This window comes from Rhea pennata, chromosome 13 (assembly GCF_028389875.1).
Source record: "Rhea pennata isolate bPtePen1 chromosome 13, bPtePen1.pri, whole genome shotgun sequence".
Taxonomy (NCBI): Eukaryota; Metazoa; Chordata; class Aves; order Rheiformes; family Rheidae; genus Rhea; species Rhea pennata.
In genome coordinates this window covers 13,524,790-13,545,722 of record NC_084675.1, presented here as the reverse complement: position 1 = coordinate 13,545,722, position 20,933 = coordinate 13,524,790, and the positions used below count along the sequence as shown (strand labels likewise).

The 20,933-nt window shown below is 34.6% G+C and overlaps 1 protein-coding gene across 1 annotated transcript in view; it reads left to right on the top strand.

The window, feature by feature from the left end:
- The window catches only part of LOC134146046 (transcription initiation factor TFIID subunit 4-like), a 150,178-nt gene that overhangs the window by 40,453 nt on the left and 88,792 nt on the right, over window positions 1–20,933 (top strand). The window contains exon 10 of the mRNA XM_062586179.1: window positions 6,821–6,990. Within this exon, the coding sequence (XP_062442163.1) occupies window positions 6,821–6,990 (170 nt within the window). The remainder of the gene's footprint in view (window positions 1–6,820; window positions 6,991–20,933) is intronic.

Here is a 20,933-nt window from a genome sequence, read left to right as displayed (position 1 = left end):
CTTGCATTGTTTTCTCCTTCCAAATAGTAAGACAGAATGCTGCATTTAAATAAGTCCATAAAACTGCAAGGATTTATTAAACAGAAGAATGATCAAGCTTTTCTTGATATCTTAACAAAGAATTCAGTTGTTTGCATATTTGCATTTCAACCACTAACCTCTCCTGAGGACAAATAGATGTCTGACTATTAAGCCTGAAGGCACAGAGCTGGAAATCTGTATTAATCCTCTGAATGCTGACTAGTTTTCCTCAACATTCCCAGCGTGTGTGAAGAATGTGTTTTTAGCCTGAAGGCAAACTGGCATCTAAAGCAGAGCAAGAATTTTGAAAAATAGTTGTGTTATGTATAAATTTATTTTGCCCTTAGTGTTTTATTATTGCATATTTGTTTCATTATTTTTATACTCTACTTTCTTTAAAATAACTTTAGCTTTTCACTCTTGTGGGCAGAGTGTTGGTCACTAGAAGTAGAAATGTGAACTTCACTTTTTTTTAGTTTCTTTCTCTAATAAAAAACATTTTTAAATCTATGGTATCCTTCTGGGCTATGGGAAACACAGGAAAGAATTACATGAGAGAATTGTAATAGTGAGGAGTTTAGCAAACAGTAGCCTAGCCTTTAATGTTAGCATTAATTACTACACTACAAGACTGCCTACTGGGGTTCACAGGATATTACAGTAGCAGTTTTATGAGATAGAGTTTTGAACCTTGACAATTCTGCAACACAGAAATGATGTATTCCTGGAATTTTACTTTGTGATTAAAATTTCTTGTGGCTAATTTTTTCAGGGGAAATTACAGAAAGGTTTAGTTGACCTTTCAACTATGTTGATACTTAAGGATGGAAAGACAATTTCCATTCTTTGTAGTATTTTTGTTTTACAGTAGAGATCCAGACTTCTGTTTGCACCATGTTACTAATAGTATTGTCCACCTGACGCTTTCTGTAGCAGAGAGAAATGTAACAGAAGACCCTTGAAATCTGTTAGGGGCCTGACTGTAACCACTGTATGTATCACCCTCTAATTCAGTAACCTTGAAGCTCCCACTAGTGTAATCTGTCATTGGCAACAATGAGAACATCAAACTCGAAGTATTTATTATCCATAATTCAGATTGTGGCCAATCTGAGGAAGTTCCCTTTTGACACAGAATTGTGGAATAATTTCCGTTGGAAGGGGTCTTGGGAGGTCATCTGTCCAATTACTGACTTAGAGCAGGCCTCATTGGACTTGTCTGGTTTTGAGTATCTCCAAGGATAGAGATACATTTAGGCTCTTGTATTATCCCACCACTTTCTAATTGCATTGTCTAAGACCAAGTGACATTGCCTGAAGATGTGTAAAATGGGGTGAGAAGTGGACAGAACCATCCTCTTATTGTCTGTGATGATATGTTTGACAACGTGTAGCAGCTAGCCAGATGCTCCTGTGTTTTCATTGGGACTCTCTTAATGTGAAGCAGTATTTCAAAGGTGTATGTATATAACACCTTGGAGCCTGCCAATATCAAGTTGTATACAGCCAGTGTTATGGGGTTTTTCACAGAATCTGTGTCTATGAAGTGAGTGACTGAGATTATTTGAAGCTTATTTTAATATTCATATTTTATACTACTAACATGCAACATTTTAAAGTAGAATTTACCTGGGAACAAACAGCAGTTAACTGTTTTTCTATTTTCAGACTTCTGTGCTAGACTAGTCAAAAGACATACATTCTAAATTTACTCTCTTTTATTAATTTTTTTTACATAAAGGGTTAATAGCCTAATCCTGCAGAAAGCCTCAAATTGGATGCTGTTACATGTTAATAACAATGTAGATGTTATGTGGATAACATTAAAGTTTTAATCTAATTTTGAACTCAAAGCTTTAACTTTCTGTGTTTTTTGAAATAGATATTTTAAGCTATAAGATAAGCATGAACTTCTTCCATGTTTTTCAAAATAAACAAAAATGTTGGAAGACAAATATGGTAGCTTTGGTCATCTCTTTTTTGCTTATCTTTATTAATGGTAAGGTCCATTTGTGAATGAATCATGTAACAAAGCAGTATGAGGGAGAAATCTTAAAACTAAACCTTTGAAAATAAGAAGCATTCTAATAAATTTACATAAACAGAATTGATGCAGTATTGGCTGTTACAGTAATTTCAAGTGACAATTTATATGCAAAATACTGTACTTGATCTCTGGTCTTGTGATCCACAGCATTCATAAGCTTACTTAGTGCCTTGCATGTGTGTAGTGCCTTTGTTAAAATAACTTAGTTAAGAGAATCAACAATACAATGCTGTCTCCATTGTATAGCCTACAGGTAGAGCATGTTTTATGCCAGTCTGTCATCTGGTCCCATACAGAAAATAGCAATATTCTTCTGTCAGTATGTATTCTTGCAGCTTAGCTGGGAGCAATTCAGTATTGTGAATTTGAAAATATAGGTTCAAATCTTACAAATAGCTGGGGAAGGGAATGGTATGCAAACATGGATTTAAAGATTTTTGTTCTAAAGAGGTGCATAAAGGAAACATGCCCAATTTTTAGAATGACTTGTCTTGGTTTAAACAAAAGTTTTTAAGCATGTTACAGACAACTGTAAATACCTATTTTTTTCCTTTCTGAATGTTATTTTGAAGCAAGTGGTTTTTGTAGTTGTGCAAATGTTTTTAATCTAAAAGAGAGGAGGAGGGGGTGTAAGGTTGAATACAGGAGGAAAAATGAACCATTAGACTCTATTTTAAGATGTGGCTTGCATTTGGAAACAGTTTGAACACACATGCCTTCTTATAAATAATATGCCTCTTAGGAGGTTGGATTTATGCCATAAGATTCAGTATTTAATACAGTAAAAATAGAAATAATTACTAAGACAGCGTAATTAGAGTGAAAACAGTAATATGCACAAAGAAACATAAGATGGTTAAACACAGTGTGCTTGGATGAAAAGAAGATAGACGGTAATCATCAATCTAACCTACCACTGGATGGCATCTTTGTTCCACAGAATGACTTATAAAAACTCACTGATCTGGAGTTAAAAGTTGACTTTTATAGGAAATTGTTTGGCAACGATGCCAGACCCTTTTTATAAAAATTTGCGTTTGTGTTTGAGTATCCAAAGCCACGCTCTTTTCCTTGTTGCAGTTCTTTGAAGCTAAAAAGGATAATGTTAATAGAGATACTGCCATCAGACTGGAAAATTTGTAATCCCAGCTATGGTTTAAAATATTTCATATCCGTCTTCCCTGTAACTTAGAGGAAAAAAAAAATAGATGTATCCACAGACAATAAATTGCTAATGTAGGATGGAAAGAAATCATTCTATTCAGGACCTAGTGATGGTCTTATTTGTAAATGCTATTGCATTGATTTTGATAATTTCATTGAAATTTCATTCTGTGCTCGGAATAAAAAATACATGCTTTACTGCAGGTGACATTTGTTTATATGGAACATGTGGTCATAGATCTGTACCTCTCTATGCCCTCCCCAAAAAGCTAAATCTTGAGTAGAAGAAAGGTGAAAGTTTGGTTGTTCTTTCTTTAGCTATTAACTAAAAGTACAGCTAAGAAGTACAAAATATTGTTAGAATTTGCATTGATTGCATTGTACTTTTTACTGATAATTCATTTATTAGCAGAATTTGTAAAAATGAAATATTTTAAGTAGTAGATTAGCTCATGGTGACTTCAGAAGGAGGAATAAAATGGTTTTTAAGTTCATGTGGCAAGAGGCCACGGTTACTGTAATGAGCAGGGAATGATGACTTTTTGTAGCTCTGTGTACAGAGCTACTTTTAAAGGAGTTTATTAGCTGGAGAAGTGTAAACATGATAACTAGTAAGAAGAAAAAAATCTCATCATTGGTACAGTGATGAACAGTACTATATTTTTAGACTATGAGATACGACTGTAAAAATCATTTAAGCATGAATATGAAATTTTTTGATGAAACAGGTCTGTACAAGTATATTTATGGCTTCTCTTTAAACATTGATACACAAAATAGACTACAAAACTTCTGAATTTTGAGTTTTCTTGTAAATTTCAGAAAATCATGCAAATCAGATTTCAGAAAAATCATGCAGAAAGACACAGGTTTATTTCAAAACACATCCTCTGTTTATATGAAAAATTGTTTTTGTCTATTACTAAAAGCTGTGTCAGTTCCTGCTGCTCTAATACTGCCTGCCAAAAAAAAAAAAAAAAAAAAAAAAAAAGGTAAAACTTGAGTTTCTAAGCAGGATGAAAATAACAAAAATACATGGTTGTGTGGAGAAAGAGAGAGATCTTTTATTATTTTGTGGTGTTGCAGAAGTTTCAATCAATTGCTGAGTTACAATAACTCTAGAATAGCTTAATTTGGGAGCAATATTTGATCCTTTTTACAGCTGACTGTGTTGTTAGTGATTACTTAGTGTTGCGTAGTGAATAGAGACACATTTCGGTCAGTCTTAACTCCTCTGACTTTCAAGGAAACATTGATAATCCTTATTTGTTCATATGCATTTATTTAGCAAATTGCAGTTGTATTCACTGTATGATTTGAAATTCTAAGTGGGTTTTTCAGCACTGCTGTTTGAGCTGAAACATTTGTCCTAGGTTTTTAAATCACTAAGAGAGGTTTTCTGGCTTATGTAGATTCCAGGAAAAAGGCCTGTCAGATGGCAGATTTGGGAAGAAGTGAAGAATGCTATCTTGTTTTTTTGCATGGATGATTGCTTGATGGAGATCAATGTGCAGATCCAGGCAATGCAATCTGAAAATAGGGAAGGGATAATATTTATGGCTGGTCGAATCATGCATAACTGTTTTATAACTGCTTGCTAAAGCAGGTGAGATCATGGTGACTGTATGTAGAGAAGAGCACTCAAGCATCTTACTCTGTTAAGATCCTTTGAGGAATGCTGCTCAGGTGCCTTCAACAGGAAGGTGTCCACAGGCCCTTATGTTACCAGGCTGGTTAGATTACCTAGGATGATGCTAGTTCAATTTCAAGCATTAAGTTTTTTAACTTAAAAAAAAAAAAATCCTTTTTTACCCCAGTTTTATTTGCTATTTTTCAATTGTAGTTAGAATCTTTTGACTCTGTAACTAACTGTTTAAATCAACACTCATTGTTTTGTGGCCAAATGCATTTATCAGCTGTCATTTTGGGGCCATTTTCACAACTGGTTGGATAAAGTTGAAAGGTAGCTTGATCATCTAAGCACTGAATACACCATAGCCCAGTTTCTTCATAAAAGCCTGTGTGACCCTCCAAAGAGTAGTCTGAGTGCTGTGTGAAGTGTAAAAATGAAGATGCTTTAAACCCAGAATGGACACCATCAGAGTAGAAGATCAGTTGTGTGACACCATCTTCAGGAACTTCATTCTTAGAGAAAAAATACAGTGATTGCACTGTTGCTATATTCTGCAGTCAGGTCACTAGCACTCATAAAAAATAATAAAAGCTCATCTGTGTAGGAGACTGGACCTTTTCTGACAATCGGTGAAAAATTTGCCGTCTTCTGCCTCAAATGTTCAGCACATTTCTCCAGAATTGTACAGACAAAAAGTCTGTCTTCACTTTCATCCCTCTTGTGAAACAAATCAAAGCCAGAGAGCCAGAAAACAAACCACAGAGGTCTCCCAACAAACAAGGATACTCTGCTGCATGTGTCAAGGAGCGTATGAGAAGACAGGGAGTACCTAGATTTACTGATATCTAGATTTCTCTCTCCTCTGCTCTTTTGCCTCCACACTGTACTTGTAGGTTTTGTTTTTTACTGTAGGCCTTAAACTTCCTATAAGGTGATAGAAAGTATGCTAGGGTGCATAGGAGGGCATATATGTAATAACTTTTTGGTAGGTCTTTTAAATAAGCTTTTATTACATTGTTTTATGCAATAGCGAGAGTCTGGATTTGGATCTATGTGGATCTTTCCCATACATATATTCCTGGAGGTTACGTAACGTATTCCTAGAATATGTAGAAATGCAATGTTCATGTCAGTAAACAGAATATGTGAAAAACAAAGTTATTTCCAGTTATGAGTCATACTTCACAGAGGTAGGAGATGAGAGATGCTTAGGAGATACAGATATGATCTGTCTTCTGAAACTGGAAGTTGTCAGTCCTTGAGCAATTTGGAAGAGTATTGCAGGGCAAAGAGTAACTTGGGAAGTGCTTCTCAAATGCAGCTCATTTTTCTGAAACTTGGGCATGCTCAACTGATTTTTTTTTGGGGGGGGGGGGGGGGGGAGAGGGGGGCAAAGAAGATACCAGTGTATGTTCAAACCATACTTACAAACAAAGTTACCTATGAATGCAAGCCAAAAAATCTTCCTGACTATTGCTTTTATGCCCCTTTTGAAAGGAACTTGTGAAATAATGCAGGAGTCTAAATTCATGTTTTTGCTTTTAATGCCTGTGGGCTTTTTATTTACCTTACCATTTCACTTACGGTTTTCAGTGTACAGAGAATAGTTGGATGCTATTTGGTCTGTATTTGTTGGTGATTATTGCCCTTAGTTTTCTGACCATCCTGGTGTCATTCCTATCACTGACTTTCAGACGAGGAGAAGAATCTTCTGTCATTCCTTTTGTTAGAGACAAATTGCCCTGCTTCTGAGGATTTCCTAATGTGATCAGAGAAATACTTAGTTGTTTCTGAATTTGGAATATTTTCTATGACAGTGGGGACCTTGGTTGTTGTGCCCCAAGTTGACCCAGCCACCAGGCTTATTACATGATGATTACCTTTGGAGAAGCAGTTAATATATAGAATGAATATATCACATGCAGAATTATTTTTTATTTGTATTTCTATTATAGAGATGATGATGACATCAATGATGTTGCCTCTATGGCTGGTGTTAATCTGAATGAAGAAAGTGCCCGAATTATGGCTACCAACTCTGACTTGGTTGGAACACAGATACAGTCCTGTAAAGATGAACCCTTTCTTGCTGCTATACCTCTACATAAACGCATACTTGAAATGGGTGAGAAACATAGCCTTTCCTTTTGATAATGTTTCCTTTGGAGTTATGCAGTTCTGAGTAACAGAATATGCTTAGCACTTACGATTGTTACAAGTAAGATTCTTTAAGAATTTTAGTACATAATCTTATGTTAATAAACTTTCAAGGCTTTTGTGATAAAAGTAACTTAGCTATCTCAAATTGGAACAAAATAATATTTTGGTACTCTTTTATGCTTAATATTTTTTCCGTACTTTTCATATCTAAGGATCTCAAAGCTCTTTGCAAACATTAATTATTTCTTACAATCTTCCTTCATGTTTCACACATGAAGATTGAAACGGAGAAGTAAAATAAGTAGTTCAGGTCACAGAGGACACCTGTGAATAAGGCTTAACAGAATCCTGAAGTAATCTGTCAACATTTTTCACCATACAAACTAGTAATTCAGTTTTAATATCTACATCTATTTAAGTTCATAGTGATTTTTATGTAGCATTTTTTCAAATAGATTTGTTTATTTATAACACCATTTGAAAATAGAAGTTAAATTCTGGAAGAAAAAAATAACTAGTCCACATTAGTGATGTTTTAGAAATAGTAAGTGTGCACAGAATGTATTTTATATGACATAATGCATTAATATATATTCTCATTCCAAAATGTATCTATTTCATAATAACTTTGGTAATGTTTTCAAAGATATCAAAGTCTTAAGATACAAAGCTCTAAGAGTTTAGGAACATACACCACATTTTTCTAGAACTATACTTATGTCAGTATTTATATTTGTGTAATTTTTAGGCAATTAATTGTCCTTATAATTTTAAATATATGACCAAAATCTTGTTAAAAATCAGCACAGTTAGATTAAGTCATGTAGATACTCCTGAAATGTTATTTGTGTTTATGCACATTGAACTAATGGAAGCCCTTTTATATTGCAATTGCAGGCAAAATTATTCATTGACTATCTAGCTTTACTTTTTATTTTAATTGGTCCCCCTTTAATTTGAGGCTATTCTGAAAAATGAATTGTTTTGAATTATCACGTTGCAATGTGCTGGCGTTATGTGACATTAGTCTGAGAAAACATTCATGCAATACTTTGAGATGGCTACTACCATCTGAGATAGGAAGCCAGAAAACTTTTAATGAAAGGCTTTTGCAAAACTGTTGTGGGAGATGCTCACATAATTGTGTTTTTTTTATGCAGGTGTAAGAAAACAAAAAGGAAATAGGTGTAAAACTATTAAAAAGGATGGGAAATCAGTAATGAATTTGCTATATAAACCTTAATGAACTGTCTGTGTGTGACAATTGCTGCACAATATGGAGCTGTAATTACAAGTGTAGGACTTACAGGAATCTGTACATACTTTAAGAGCCACAGAACCCACCGCACTATTCATCATTGCCTTTTGGGGTTTGCTCCTCTGAGGAAAAAATCCCTATGGCTGTTTTTGAAGCTTTATTGGCTTTGATAATTGAAATGAAACTTTCAAAGCTTTTAAAAGCAGCTGCAGGGATTTACTTCTCAAAAGCAGTGAATCCAAAAGAGCGACCACTCCTAGTGATCTCCTGCAGCCACTTTTAGAGCTTTATTTTGGCTTTATATGAAGCCTTTTTATAGTTTTGAAAGTGGCTGTGGGGTTCACTAGTGGCTACTATCTGGGATCTATGGCTCTTGAGGAGAGAATTCCTGCAGCTGATTTTGAAGCTTTAGAAGCTCGGTTTTCACTGTGTGTGGCCAGATTGGTTGATTGCATAGGACCACACACAAGTTCAGTATTTTGTGCTACTGGGCACTTAAAATAATGACATTGTAAGATCACGGCATAACTCAGTCTTACTGCATGTTGCTGTGCCTAGACACCAGGACTAAGCAAAGGAGGCTATGACCACCTTGAGCACACTAGGGAAAAAAAAATATATTATGCGAGTCTTCATTCTTCTGTTTTTATGTTATGCCTGTTGACAAGTGAGACAAAAAACATTGTTTCTTCTCACATTAATGTACCTGACTGTGACTTAAGCAGGCCTTATTATCTACCTTTAAAACTATTCCTATTTAATCACTTGAGTTTTAGGGCACATTTTTAATGTTTTAGTAAGAAAGATTTGCAGTATGTACAGTATTAGGAAATTAGTATTCTTTCCTTTCTCAGGAGTGAGATCTTTCAAGTTTTCTGTTATATTAATCTCCTTCTTTCTTTTCTGAGTAAGAGCTCTGCTGAGCAACTTGGTGGTGTTCCCCAAAGGCTCTTTCAGAGATTGTGCTTCCATTCACCAGAGTCAGAATATAAACTGCTAACGTGAGAGCAGATGCTATTCAGTCTTTGGCAGTAACCACCAGCCAAATGCCTCAAAGTTATAGTGAAAAAGGTTTCTTAATGTGTTGTACATTCTTATCTCTACAATAACTTGGCAGTATTATCATCCAAAGTTTATTTTAAATCCAAATGAGTAATATTATTATTGATCCTTTTAAATTGAAGAAGCAACTGAAAGGTAATTCGTGCAAAGATATTGACTCACTTCCCACATACTTTTTTATCCAATTTGGTATCTAGTTATCGTTGGTAATCATTGTGATTTGTTCATGTAGGAAGAGAGAGTTGCAACTGTGTCTGGTTCTTTGATGCAAAAGTCAAGAGTGGATATTTTTTAGCAGACAGTGTATTTCTGTTGCTATTCCATTCAGGATCATAAAACTTTAAACTCCATCTTTCTACATAACAACACAGCACAATGACAGAAATACAAAGAGTTGTAAGACTGTTTTTTTATTTCTGAGAACTCAGGAGGCAAAAATTGATGTTCTTCATGCGTGTGCATGTTGATGCATTTAAGAACTTTTGAAACTTTACAGATCTTTTACTCCATTATATGTATGTCGTATATATGAGTAGTATTTCATTTACAGGTCAGGATAAACTGATTAGATCCTCGGAATAGTTCTAAGTGCTTAATAAATAATGCTGAAAAATTCTAGCTTTTTCATCTGTTTGTATCTGAACAATACAGAAAATTGAAAATTTCACAAAATCTGAAAGAAAACACGAAAAATAACGTGGATCATTTGTAGTTGTTTGTTTCATTTTGATTCATTCTTAAGCTGTATTTTTGTGCATAAGGCCTCTATATTAGTTTCATTAGGTTTTAGAAGCTAGTTTTTGACATTTTGAGTTTCTATTATTTGCCAAAATAGGCAGCAGTGATAAACAAACAACATGGCTTAGCATAAGAGCTTAAGAGTGAAGAGTTTTTTCTGATTTGTATCTGTCTTGGGAAAATGGAAACTCCTTGATTCAGGAATTACTTTAATTACGACATTGTTTCTGAAGGCAGCATAAGAATTAGGCTATATTGCATCCTGTATTTACTATTAATGAAAGGTGGCAGGACGTAAGTGTCACAAAATATGGCTCTGTAATGTGACTCTGCCTGTTAATTAAATCTATGGAAAATGGGAAGAGATGTAAAAGAGAAAGGGGAAAAGTACCGTAAAATATTGTTAACAAAAATAAACCAAGACAGAATTGCATACAGCAAGATGAGCAAAAAATAAGTTAAATTGTTATCCTAGTAGTGAAATAAGTCATTAACCCTTATCCTTTACTCAGCTACAGCAAGTTTGTGCTGTACATTTTGTAACAATCCACATTTTTTGTGTTATTTAATAATTTGGGAAAATGCATTTTCATAAAGTAATACATTTACTTATGTTCAGAAGCCATGCTGATTATCCTCAATTTTGTCTTTTGTTAATGTTGTCACTCAACATGGTACAGGAGAATGAAAATTACTTTTCTTGCATAGGTTAGTTTTTAACGTTCTGTTCAGGACAGTGTTATGTCCTTCACTGAGAAGTCTTTTTTACTGAGAGCTGGTGGTGTCTACTCTGTTAGCTGTTCCAGAAACTTAGGTTCTGATTTTGTTTTCAACAGAACATATCTTCACAAGCTTCCAGTCTGCAGCAGGATATTAATTCCCACAGCTTTGTTTTAATTCTAACTGATTTCCTCTCCAACCAGATGATGTCATTTTGCTTTTATTTGGCTATCTCTAAAGTGTTGCAACTTGTGGAGAACCTTAAGCATAAATTAACTGTCTTAAAGCAAGAGTAATGAAACATAACATTAGCATACTGTATTCCTTGATGTAAATTGTATCTTTCTTTTCACTTTCAGTGATTCTCACCCAATTTTTCTACTTCAGTTTTTGTTGTTATAGAGCACTGCCTGAATGGAATAATTAAAAATGTGACATTCTAAGAAATGAAGAAGTGATTTAGCCATATTGAATCCATTTCAACTGTCACATCTTGTATTTTCAAATTATTTTTACTTTAAATGTGTGATAAAAATGTATTAGAGAATCATCAATAATTTGTTTTTTTTAATCTACATTCATTCAAAATTATTTTTATGTCTGTATTAAACTGATTTTTCTCTAGTACAGATGTTTTCCTGAGATACTGTATTTATGATGGCTATCTGACATTGTGACATACCTGACTACTGGATTCTCTTGCTTCTTCCAGATAGATTTTTAGGAAAGAACACGTACAGAGGTGCAGGCCAAGTATCATGAAAATAGAAAATGCATTTTTTTGATGCATCCAGATTCTCCCAATCCAGGAGTTAGGATACCTACAATTATTTTTAAAATGTCTTCAGAGTAGCTCAACTGGTAGAACTAAGCCACTGTGATTTTTACATGACACTGTAACAGTAGTAGGGTTTCATAACATGAATAGTTATAACTTACATATATAATTTATAGATTTAGCTTTTTTGTTATTGTTCATGTTATATATTTTTTAATTCTGCCTTTTAGATGCTGATGGTTGTTGTTCTGCCTAGATTATGTTATTGCCTTATTAAGTCACATTTGAATTGAATGTTTACTATAAAAATACGATGATTATCTAGGTTTCTGTATTCTGAATTATTATAAACTACTATTTGATATCAATAGTGGCAGCCCAGTTTTATGTATAGCTATGTATTTTAAATAAATAATTTGAATACTCTAGAGAGCACTTTTTTTTGCTAAACTATCTAAAAACTGACTGGAATACTCCTCATGGAACCAAGCCAATAGATTTTGGAGTCTCTGTTTAAAGCATTTGTTGCTGTTTAATAGTAGAGTCATTTTCTCATCCCTGTTTCATCCGCTTGTTTGTCAACAGTTGCATTCACGTTTGAATGAGATGAAACTGTACTATGATCATTGCTCTTTGAAATATGGAGCAGTTTTAACATAAAAGTGAACTTATTTCTGAGGCTGGTTTACTTTAGAGGGTTTTTATAGCTGCCTAGTTTACAGCTGTTGAGAGTTCTGAAATTTTGTGCTGTCAGATTGCCTGTAAACATTTTTTTTTACTGCACTTTTTGTTGACATGACTTTGTTGTTTTCAGTGTTGACTTTTAACATTTATATATATTATATCCTTCAATATCTGCGGAGATAACTCTTGCTTGTTTTTGGAGGTGGTTCTAGCATTTGCAAGTCAGCCGGTGAAATGCTTGTTCTCCTGAGGCACAGCTTTGGGAAGTTGCGCATGCTCAGTCCGCCTGAACTGTATCTGGAGGGATATTTTGTTTGATGCTAGTTGCTTCTTAGAAAAAGAAATTGTTATTGGGTGTTGTATAATATAAATTGCAAGTTACTGTGTGTGCCAGATACATGAACTTTTTTTAATAGTTTCTATAAACTTAAGCATGCTACTTGCAGTGACATGGCAAATGTAAAATATGTATCTAAATTTTGACATGTGAAATTGTTCTGTAACTTTTCTTAAAGAGTGCACTAATATGAGCATTTTTCTTGAAATGTATTTAGATTAGAAAGTGTGCACTATTCTCAATCTTTATATCAATGCCCATACTTGTAATCATTTAGTTTATCTCGAGATTGGAAAAAAAAATTATTGTGCAAGTTCAGTAGAGAATAAGTTATTTTGTATTGCAACTTGCTGATCATACTGCAATATTATAAGGCAATCAAATGTTATTTACATTTAATTATTTCCTTTCAAAAAAGGTGGGAATACTTTCCCATCTTAGTATCAGCAGCAGTGTTGCCAAATAAACATAACTAGTACGCATTTCAACAGAAGGTTAAATTATATTGTTGTTCTTTTTTAATAGGTCCATGATTAGACTTCCTGTTCTACAAGATGTCCCAACATGTGTGGGAATGGGAACTTCAGTACCACCTGAGAGCTTGGAGTCCGCCTTTCTATAAAAGGTAAGGCAGCTTCTGTTCAATGTTTTTTGTGTACTTCTAAGGTTTTCTTTTTATTAATCTTATTGCAACAGAACAATTTGGAAACAGAATCAGAGTTATGCTTTTAGTAGTATCATCTCTAAGTGACAGAGCTGATATTATTTCATCAAGCTGTAATTTCTCAAAAGAAAAGAAGATATGTTTGAAATGTGGTATTTATAAAGAAAAGGAAGATATTTCTTTAGTCACTTTTAAAAGTTTTATACTAATTGAACTGAGAGCATGACTGTGCTACTCGCTCCCAGAAGTATTTGGAGAATTTTGTTTTCACCATGATACCTTGCTTCTGTTTTATGGATGTCGTGAAACAGCCTTCTTAAAAGGTCTTGCTATTTCTGGAAGGCAGTTTTGGCCTTCAGGGCCTTCTGCAGTACCTCACCCAGCCTCAGAATAAGTGTGCACCTGGGAATGGAATGGCTTTAAGTTCTTAATCTCTGCAAAGGAGGGTAAAATTAAGATCATCATTTTGTGGAGATTCATTCTCTACCAGATTCATTCATGAAATCTATCTCGTAAATAGATTTCTGGTTATAATTATGGGATGTAAAATAAGAACAATAAAAAGAAAACCTTAGAGAACCATTCAATATTGCAATAAAGCTGACTTATATTATCCCTGTAGGCAAACTCCATGCTCAAGAGGTGGTACTAATGTCCCCAATTCTCAACGCATGTTGGAACATCTTTGTGGAGGAGAAAGTCATTGATCAGTGAGCAGTATCTTCAAGGATCGTTTAAAAGGGGAAAGTAAAAGGTAATAGTTTCTAAAATGTGTTGAAATGATTGTTAAGTATGTTTATTTGGCAATTCTGCTGCTCATACTAAGGTTGTAATGTTTTCATTTCTTATAATAATTGAACTACCTGATAAACTTCACTTTAGTCTTTCCTCTTCCCATGTGTGGAACTGTCTCTTTAAAACGTTAGTGTTCAGTGGATAAATACCTAACTTTCTGTTTTAATACATTGCATCTGTTAGCCTCCTTCATTTTTTTTGAGTATACTGCATATGAAATCCAGATTATACTATAACTCTTTGGCAATTTGACACTTTTATTCAGTGATGGTAACAGGGAGAGTGTATGGCTGTGGTTCGACAAGTTTTGCAGTGCCTAATGTTAAATAAAGCAAGACACAGTCAAATATTGTGAAGTGTTGAACTGGTAAAAAGACATTCTGCTGGTAATGAGGAGGTGACCATTTCCAAGGAAGTAACTGCGTCACTGAGCTTTGAGCCCAATGAGGTACCATCTGTTCTTGCACAATAATATAGAAGTATGAAACTAGTGTAAATTCCTTATTGCAAAGTGACTTTGACAAAATCAAATGACCATGTCTGATCTAGATTCGGTTCGTTCTAATGAGTGATCTGATGGTGCACAGATTTAAGGAATGAGGCACAGTGGCCTGATCTTGACTTTCCCTAATTCTGGACATGCACAAGTGAAGGTGCTGGCATTTTGAAATTCACGTTATGGTCTTTGGTTTACCCTTCTGACAACCTTTATGATTTCCTGTATCCTTTCTGCAAATCCTTTTCAGGTTATATGCCCATTCTGCCTCTTTAAGAGGCCTCACAGTTCAGCTACTCTGCCTGGGGTCAGGCTTGTAGTGGTCAACTGTGATTTCTATTCAGACTTGTCACCTACAAGACTTCCTTAGTGTCAGGAATGTAGTTTCTTCAGGGGAAAGAAAATATTGCCAAAATATCTGCATTGCTTATGGAAGTTGCTTTAAAACAACAAAGGCATATAGGTAATTCTTACACTTGGTATTACTTCAGTCCTTTTGCAGACATGATTTAGAGTGTGTTCAGTTATTGTGAGACCATATTATAGGAAGCTGGCTGCAGCGCTGACATGCCTGTCATCTCTGACGTTCTTACAATTCTTCCCCATCTGTGTCTTTCCCAACATAGACTCATATTCCTATACTTCACTTATTTAAGCCTGAGGCCCTGTAACAGGCTTTTGATCTTGGGCTTAGCCATGGGAAAGAAGTGCACTCTTCTCGCCTGAGTAGAAACAGGTAGAGTGGTAAGTCCTTAGCTAACAACTTCCCATTCTTTCTCAAGGACTCTTATTTTTGTCATTGATTTACCAGTTCTTTCTTATATGGTCCCTCTAATGGTGTATTTTGATCTTACTTTATAGTGCATTGAGTGCAATGCACAAAGTGCATTGAGATATACATGCACTGTTATTCGTAAAGACAGTGCAGATATCTTCCAGTACTCTACAGTCACTTTGTGTTTACTCTTAAAAGTTCCCAAATATCTTTGGACATGCTTATTATTCTATATAATATTTATGTTTTGAGAAAACTAAGATTAAAAAGAATCATATAACTGTAATCTCTGTGTTATCCTTTGACTTGTTAAGACCTGCACCTGTTTCAGTTGTCATCCCCTCCTTTGTCTTTTGCGTTTTCCTACCACTGTTCAGTTGCTACAGCACAATTACTGGGATTGGAGAGCAGGATCAGGCTGCAGTTCTCAATTTTTTTTTTGACCTTTAATGCTTCCTTTTAACTTCAGCATCCTCTCTTTCTTTAAGATATTCAAGCAATATTGCTCAAAAGTATTTTTAAAGATAAATTACTGAAAGAGAAGGAATTAAACATTAAAATTAACGATGAAGTAATGTTAGCTTAACACACTGAGATTTTTATTTCTTGTAAAAGAAATTGGGTAAGAAAGTGACAGTTTAGTTGCAACAAAACAAACAACAAAATGGGAAGGATTAATGGTATTAACTTCTGTTCCTTGAGAGCTTACATTCTGTTTTTGTTCCTTCTGATCAAGCTGTCAGGCTTCCTTCCTGTCTGAATACCAAGTATTCTCTTATCCTCCTAGATAACGTAGTTTATACATTAATGCTTCCCTGATTTGTGGCAGCTGCTTCCATTTTCCAAGTCTCCACTTACCTGTGCATAATATTGTTTGGTGACTAACTTGATTCTGTTGAAGACAAACCATTAAAGATAATAAGAAGAGTCTTTAGGGATGATTAATAGATACCTTTCAGCTGTTTAATCATCTTGTTCAGAGACAGAATTTTGGAAACTGGATTATCTAGTTAAATATATTTTAGGTCAAGCCTCTTTTCAAATTTGTTCTTTATTTTTGCCAAAAAGTGTGAATTATATGTGGGTTCCCAGACTTACCATCTTTTGAAAATTTTTAGAGAAGTGAAGGCTTTTTGTCATTCTCGTATGGTCTTGATTTAAGAAACAATAATCATATAAGTAGGGTTAAACAGCTTCTTGATTTTTTTTTCGACTTCATGAATTTTGTCTTGCCTCAAATTCCACTAACTTGCATAAGAGCTTTGAATCAGAAAATAGGATCAGACATTTTGACCTGGGTTATGCATAGATTTTGCATCTCTCTACTTTTCTGGCTCCATTCTGTTAAAATATTTAAACTAGTGTAACCCCTTAGAATGGAGTTGTTGCTCAGTCTGATTTGTCCTTCACAAGAATTAGGGGTATCTGATGAAATTAGAAGGTGAAGGTTCAAACAAAGCAAAAAGTGCCAGTATTTTGCCTGCTAAGTAGTTAAGTTGTGGAACTGCTTAACTGCTTGTTTAGGATGTTGCAGTTGCTGAAAGTGTATACCCACTCAAAAAAAAAAAAAAGACTTGAAAAATCATGGGAAGATAATTGATCCTGAATATTAGCTATAAAGGTAAGAACGCTAGCTTAGGATGGTTTTGAGTTGTAAATTGTTGCAGAGTTATGACCACACATTTTTCGTCTATATTCTTCTAACAGTGTCTCCCACTACTGCTTTTAGAGATGGAGAAGGATGCTGGATTATGTCACCCAGTGTAGCTTTTTTGAACTTTTCTGAGTTACAAAAACACAGAAGTATCTATTGTAGTATAGTTTGTATTGAATAAGTTCAATCCGCTAGAGCACCTGAAACAAGTTGTATAACTGTTTTTTATGCGTGCAGTAATGAGGCATAACTGGATCTTATTTTGCTAAAATAATTTGGTTAGCATATATTTTAGAAGGGAGGAGGACAAAAATGATTAAAAAATAGGTAACATCTAGTGAGCATTTGTAGCTGTAAAGAAGTTACATAAGAATTATGTCTGGTTATCTTCTCCCCTCTTTTTCTTCTGCTGCATTTTGCAGTGAAAATGGCTGTGTGTTTTGAGGACTTTCATCTGTAAGTTTGGGATTTTTCTTTTTTTTATTATTTATTTTTAAGTAACTAATATTTCACCAGTTTCTCTATTTTGCAAGATATTTCCTGGGGATACATCTCAGGGTTAGTAATTCTGAAAAAGAGGAACTGTTTTACCTAAGCAAGTCTTCAATTTTCAAAAAAACTCTCTACTTCTGTCCTGAAGTGGACTCATTAGATATTTTTTTCCTATGAGAATAAAAGTATTCTTTTACAAACAAGTTTAATGAATTAATTAAATGTGAGATCTTTCATTATCCTGTAATTAACAATTATATGGTAGTGAAATGTCATTCTCTTTAACAAAGTCAACTTGTTTCATATGAAGGTGGAATAAAAGTATATTGTTGTACAGAATCCAGAGACTGTGGTGCAGATACTCTACAGACAGTCTTAAAAAGAAGTCCTAGTTTACAAAATCTTTCCTATCCCAATTATGATAGTTCAGAGTTGGTTTGGAGATGTGAAGTGTGTGTTGACCATCTGCTCCGCGCAAAAGTAGTGCTGGTTTGTACCTGCTAGAGGGAATTATTTACCAAAATTCAAAGCATTTGGCACTGATTCTTTCTAGCTTGACAGAAAACACTCCCTAGCCCTTGGCTTCCCTAAACACACCCCAAGTTGCAGGTTCCTCAGAGATGCCTGCACAAACTGCTTTTTTTGAATTTGTTGTTTTTCTGAAGGTAGCAGTTGAGTTTGCTTCTTTCTTCATTCTGTCTCCCAGTGCCAGACAGGATTAATAATAAAGCAAATAATTATTTATTTAGTTATATCTTTATTTAAATTATATCTGTATTTAGTGAGGTAAGTAAATAAAAACTTAAAGATTTTATTTAAAGGACTGACAATAGAAGATTCCAACTAAAATTAATGTACTGTTTCTTTTGTCTGGGTTGACTAGGTTATCCTGTTCCCTAGGAATCTCTAATTCCAGTCACCAGAGGTAGGGATCCACTGATTGCACCATTACTCCATTTAATCATTTTTTTCCCCTCAGTTTTTAATGTTTAAAGTCTGTCTGGGGCTTTGGAAGCTCTGCTACCTGCCAGGTTATTTTATGCCAAGCAGCCACCTCACGTTTTTCCTTTGTGGCGGTCCACTTCCCCATTCTCCAGCTTAGCACTTGTGGCGAGCTTTTCCCTTTGATACAAATGTGCATGCAGTCTCGTTGGATGATGTTGCAGAGGGAGAACATTGCTATGAGGGAGAAGCCCCCTTCCTTAAGCCCTAAGCTGGCTGGGCTGGGATAAGTAAATTCAGTAATTGCCATTTATGGCCCTTCTGGAGGCCGAGTGTGTTAGAGCTGTTTCTCCTTGGTGTTGAGTCAGTCCCATAGTTAAGTGTTGTTGCTCAGTTTGGAATGGTTAGTATAGCAGTATTTGGCAAAGCACCTATTGCTTTCTGTCGATTTTATTCTGTCTGTCGTGGTGTGTCTTAGGACAAATATCACTTGTTTAGTTTACCTTTTTTCAGCTGTTAGTTTTCAGAGGCTCCTGTATAGCATGTCTTAAACAGCAACAACATAAGCGATAGTAACTACATATCATTTTATAAAGATTAAGGTGTTTTAAAGTGTTTTGCTATTGACATCTACAGCAATACTATAGAATTGTCACTTTCCTTTTCTATAATACTATTAAAATAGAGGCCTACTGGATGTTATTAAAGAATTGCATCGGTCTGATGATTTGGAAGCTTGGAAGGCTGTAGAAATGCAGAGCAAGTTGTTCCAGTGCAGTTGATTTTGCTTTTGATGGGAAGGATTGCGGAAGAACTGAGGCTTGTGAAAGTGTGATGGTTCTGTTGGGATAAATGAGGAGTGCGGCTAGACCTACAATCCAATGTGCAACCTAGTACTACTTAGGCTGTTCTTCAGTTGATTTTGAGTAAGGTTAAATAAAAAATTTAAACAAAGACCTGGGAACAAATGATGGTTCAGGTGGGATCACTTTTGTTTCTGCTTTGTATTGTGCAAACTAGCTGTAGCACCACCAGAGGCCTGGACCTAAGAAGTCTCATTCCAAATCTTGTGTCTTGGCCGATTTTTAACATAAGGAATTTAAAAAGTTGTCCCTGATTTTAAGGTGCTAGCAGCAAGTGCTCTCTGCAGTTCTGGTCACCTGTGATTAAGGGTCAAACAGAGACTAATTGTGCATTCTCCAAGTGCTTCTGTTGAAGAGCAAGATGAATTCAAGCTCTAAATACATGCTGTTTAACTGTTTAAAACCAGTTCTTCAAGGTTTCTCTGTTTTTAACTGTAATTTAAGAGATTTTATACAGGCATTCTATAACTTATCACATCAATAACCACAGTCAGATCTAATGTTTTACAGAAATTTTTTTTAATCTTTGATCTCAAGCCTGTCAGTTCTCTTAAAGTATAAATTATTAAAGTAACTTTTTGATTCTTTGAAAGCCTATCTGCAAAAATAGTATTGTTTTCTGCTTCTCAAATAGGGCAGTACTCCAATTTATTTTCATTTTGTTTGATCAATAAAATATAATTAAACTTTTAAAGTTCAGCAAAACCAGTACCTCTCAGATAGCTGAGCAGATGATGGCACTTTTTAGAATTTTCACTTTCTGAAACCTGAAAATTTTCAGTGACAAGGTTTAGGTGCTTTTATGTTTGTAAAAACCAATCTTGTGCTAGTGACCTGTATGTCAATATCAGAAAAATATTACTGAATGTTTTTTCCCTTAAGGTTGTTGGAACTTGTATACAACTTTCAAGTTTTGACTTTACAGAAATTCTTTGTAATATCTCAAACTCCTAAGGAAAATATAGTTTATTGATAATGAAAATATTTTAATCCTTATACTTTCTTTGCATTTCTTATATACCATAGAGTTTTAAATGAATGCTGACTGAATCATAACTAGTTATTAAAGCTTCCAAATGTTTAATTAAGAAATCATATGTGGGCAGATATTATTGTATTGTGCTATAATTGCTTGGCAGATTTGAAATTTGCTTACTTTTGGGGGTATTAATTTGTGATCCCTCTGATTTTTTGTATATAATACTGAGCCTGAACTGAATATTTTAGTAGCTGTTGATGCCTCTGAGGATGAGTTGAAACAGAGTACTACCATAAGGAATAGAAGTGTTCATGTCAGTCATCAATTCTTGATGGTCTTGTGCAGTTCTGGTGTAGCAGAGTTCTGGCAAGAAGGCTTGAATGATGAACATGACCTTAGTTATGCCTTTAAAAATACAAAAATTCAATTTCAAAGGAGAGATGAATTAAAACTACAACTTGGAGCATTGCTTTACTCTAGCTCCAAATTTGTTACTGTCCTCAATGGTGTTTTTATGAAAGATCTAGGAAAAGTTCAGGTTTACCTTGATACAATCATTTTGAAGACTTGAGTATGGTTATTACTTTAAAGTTTATAAAGTTTACATTTCATAAATGTATTAAAAGCAAACAGCTTCTTTCAAACTGTAAATTTCTTGTAGTAAGTGGGAT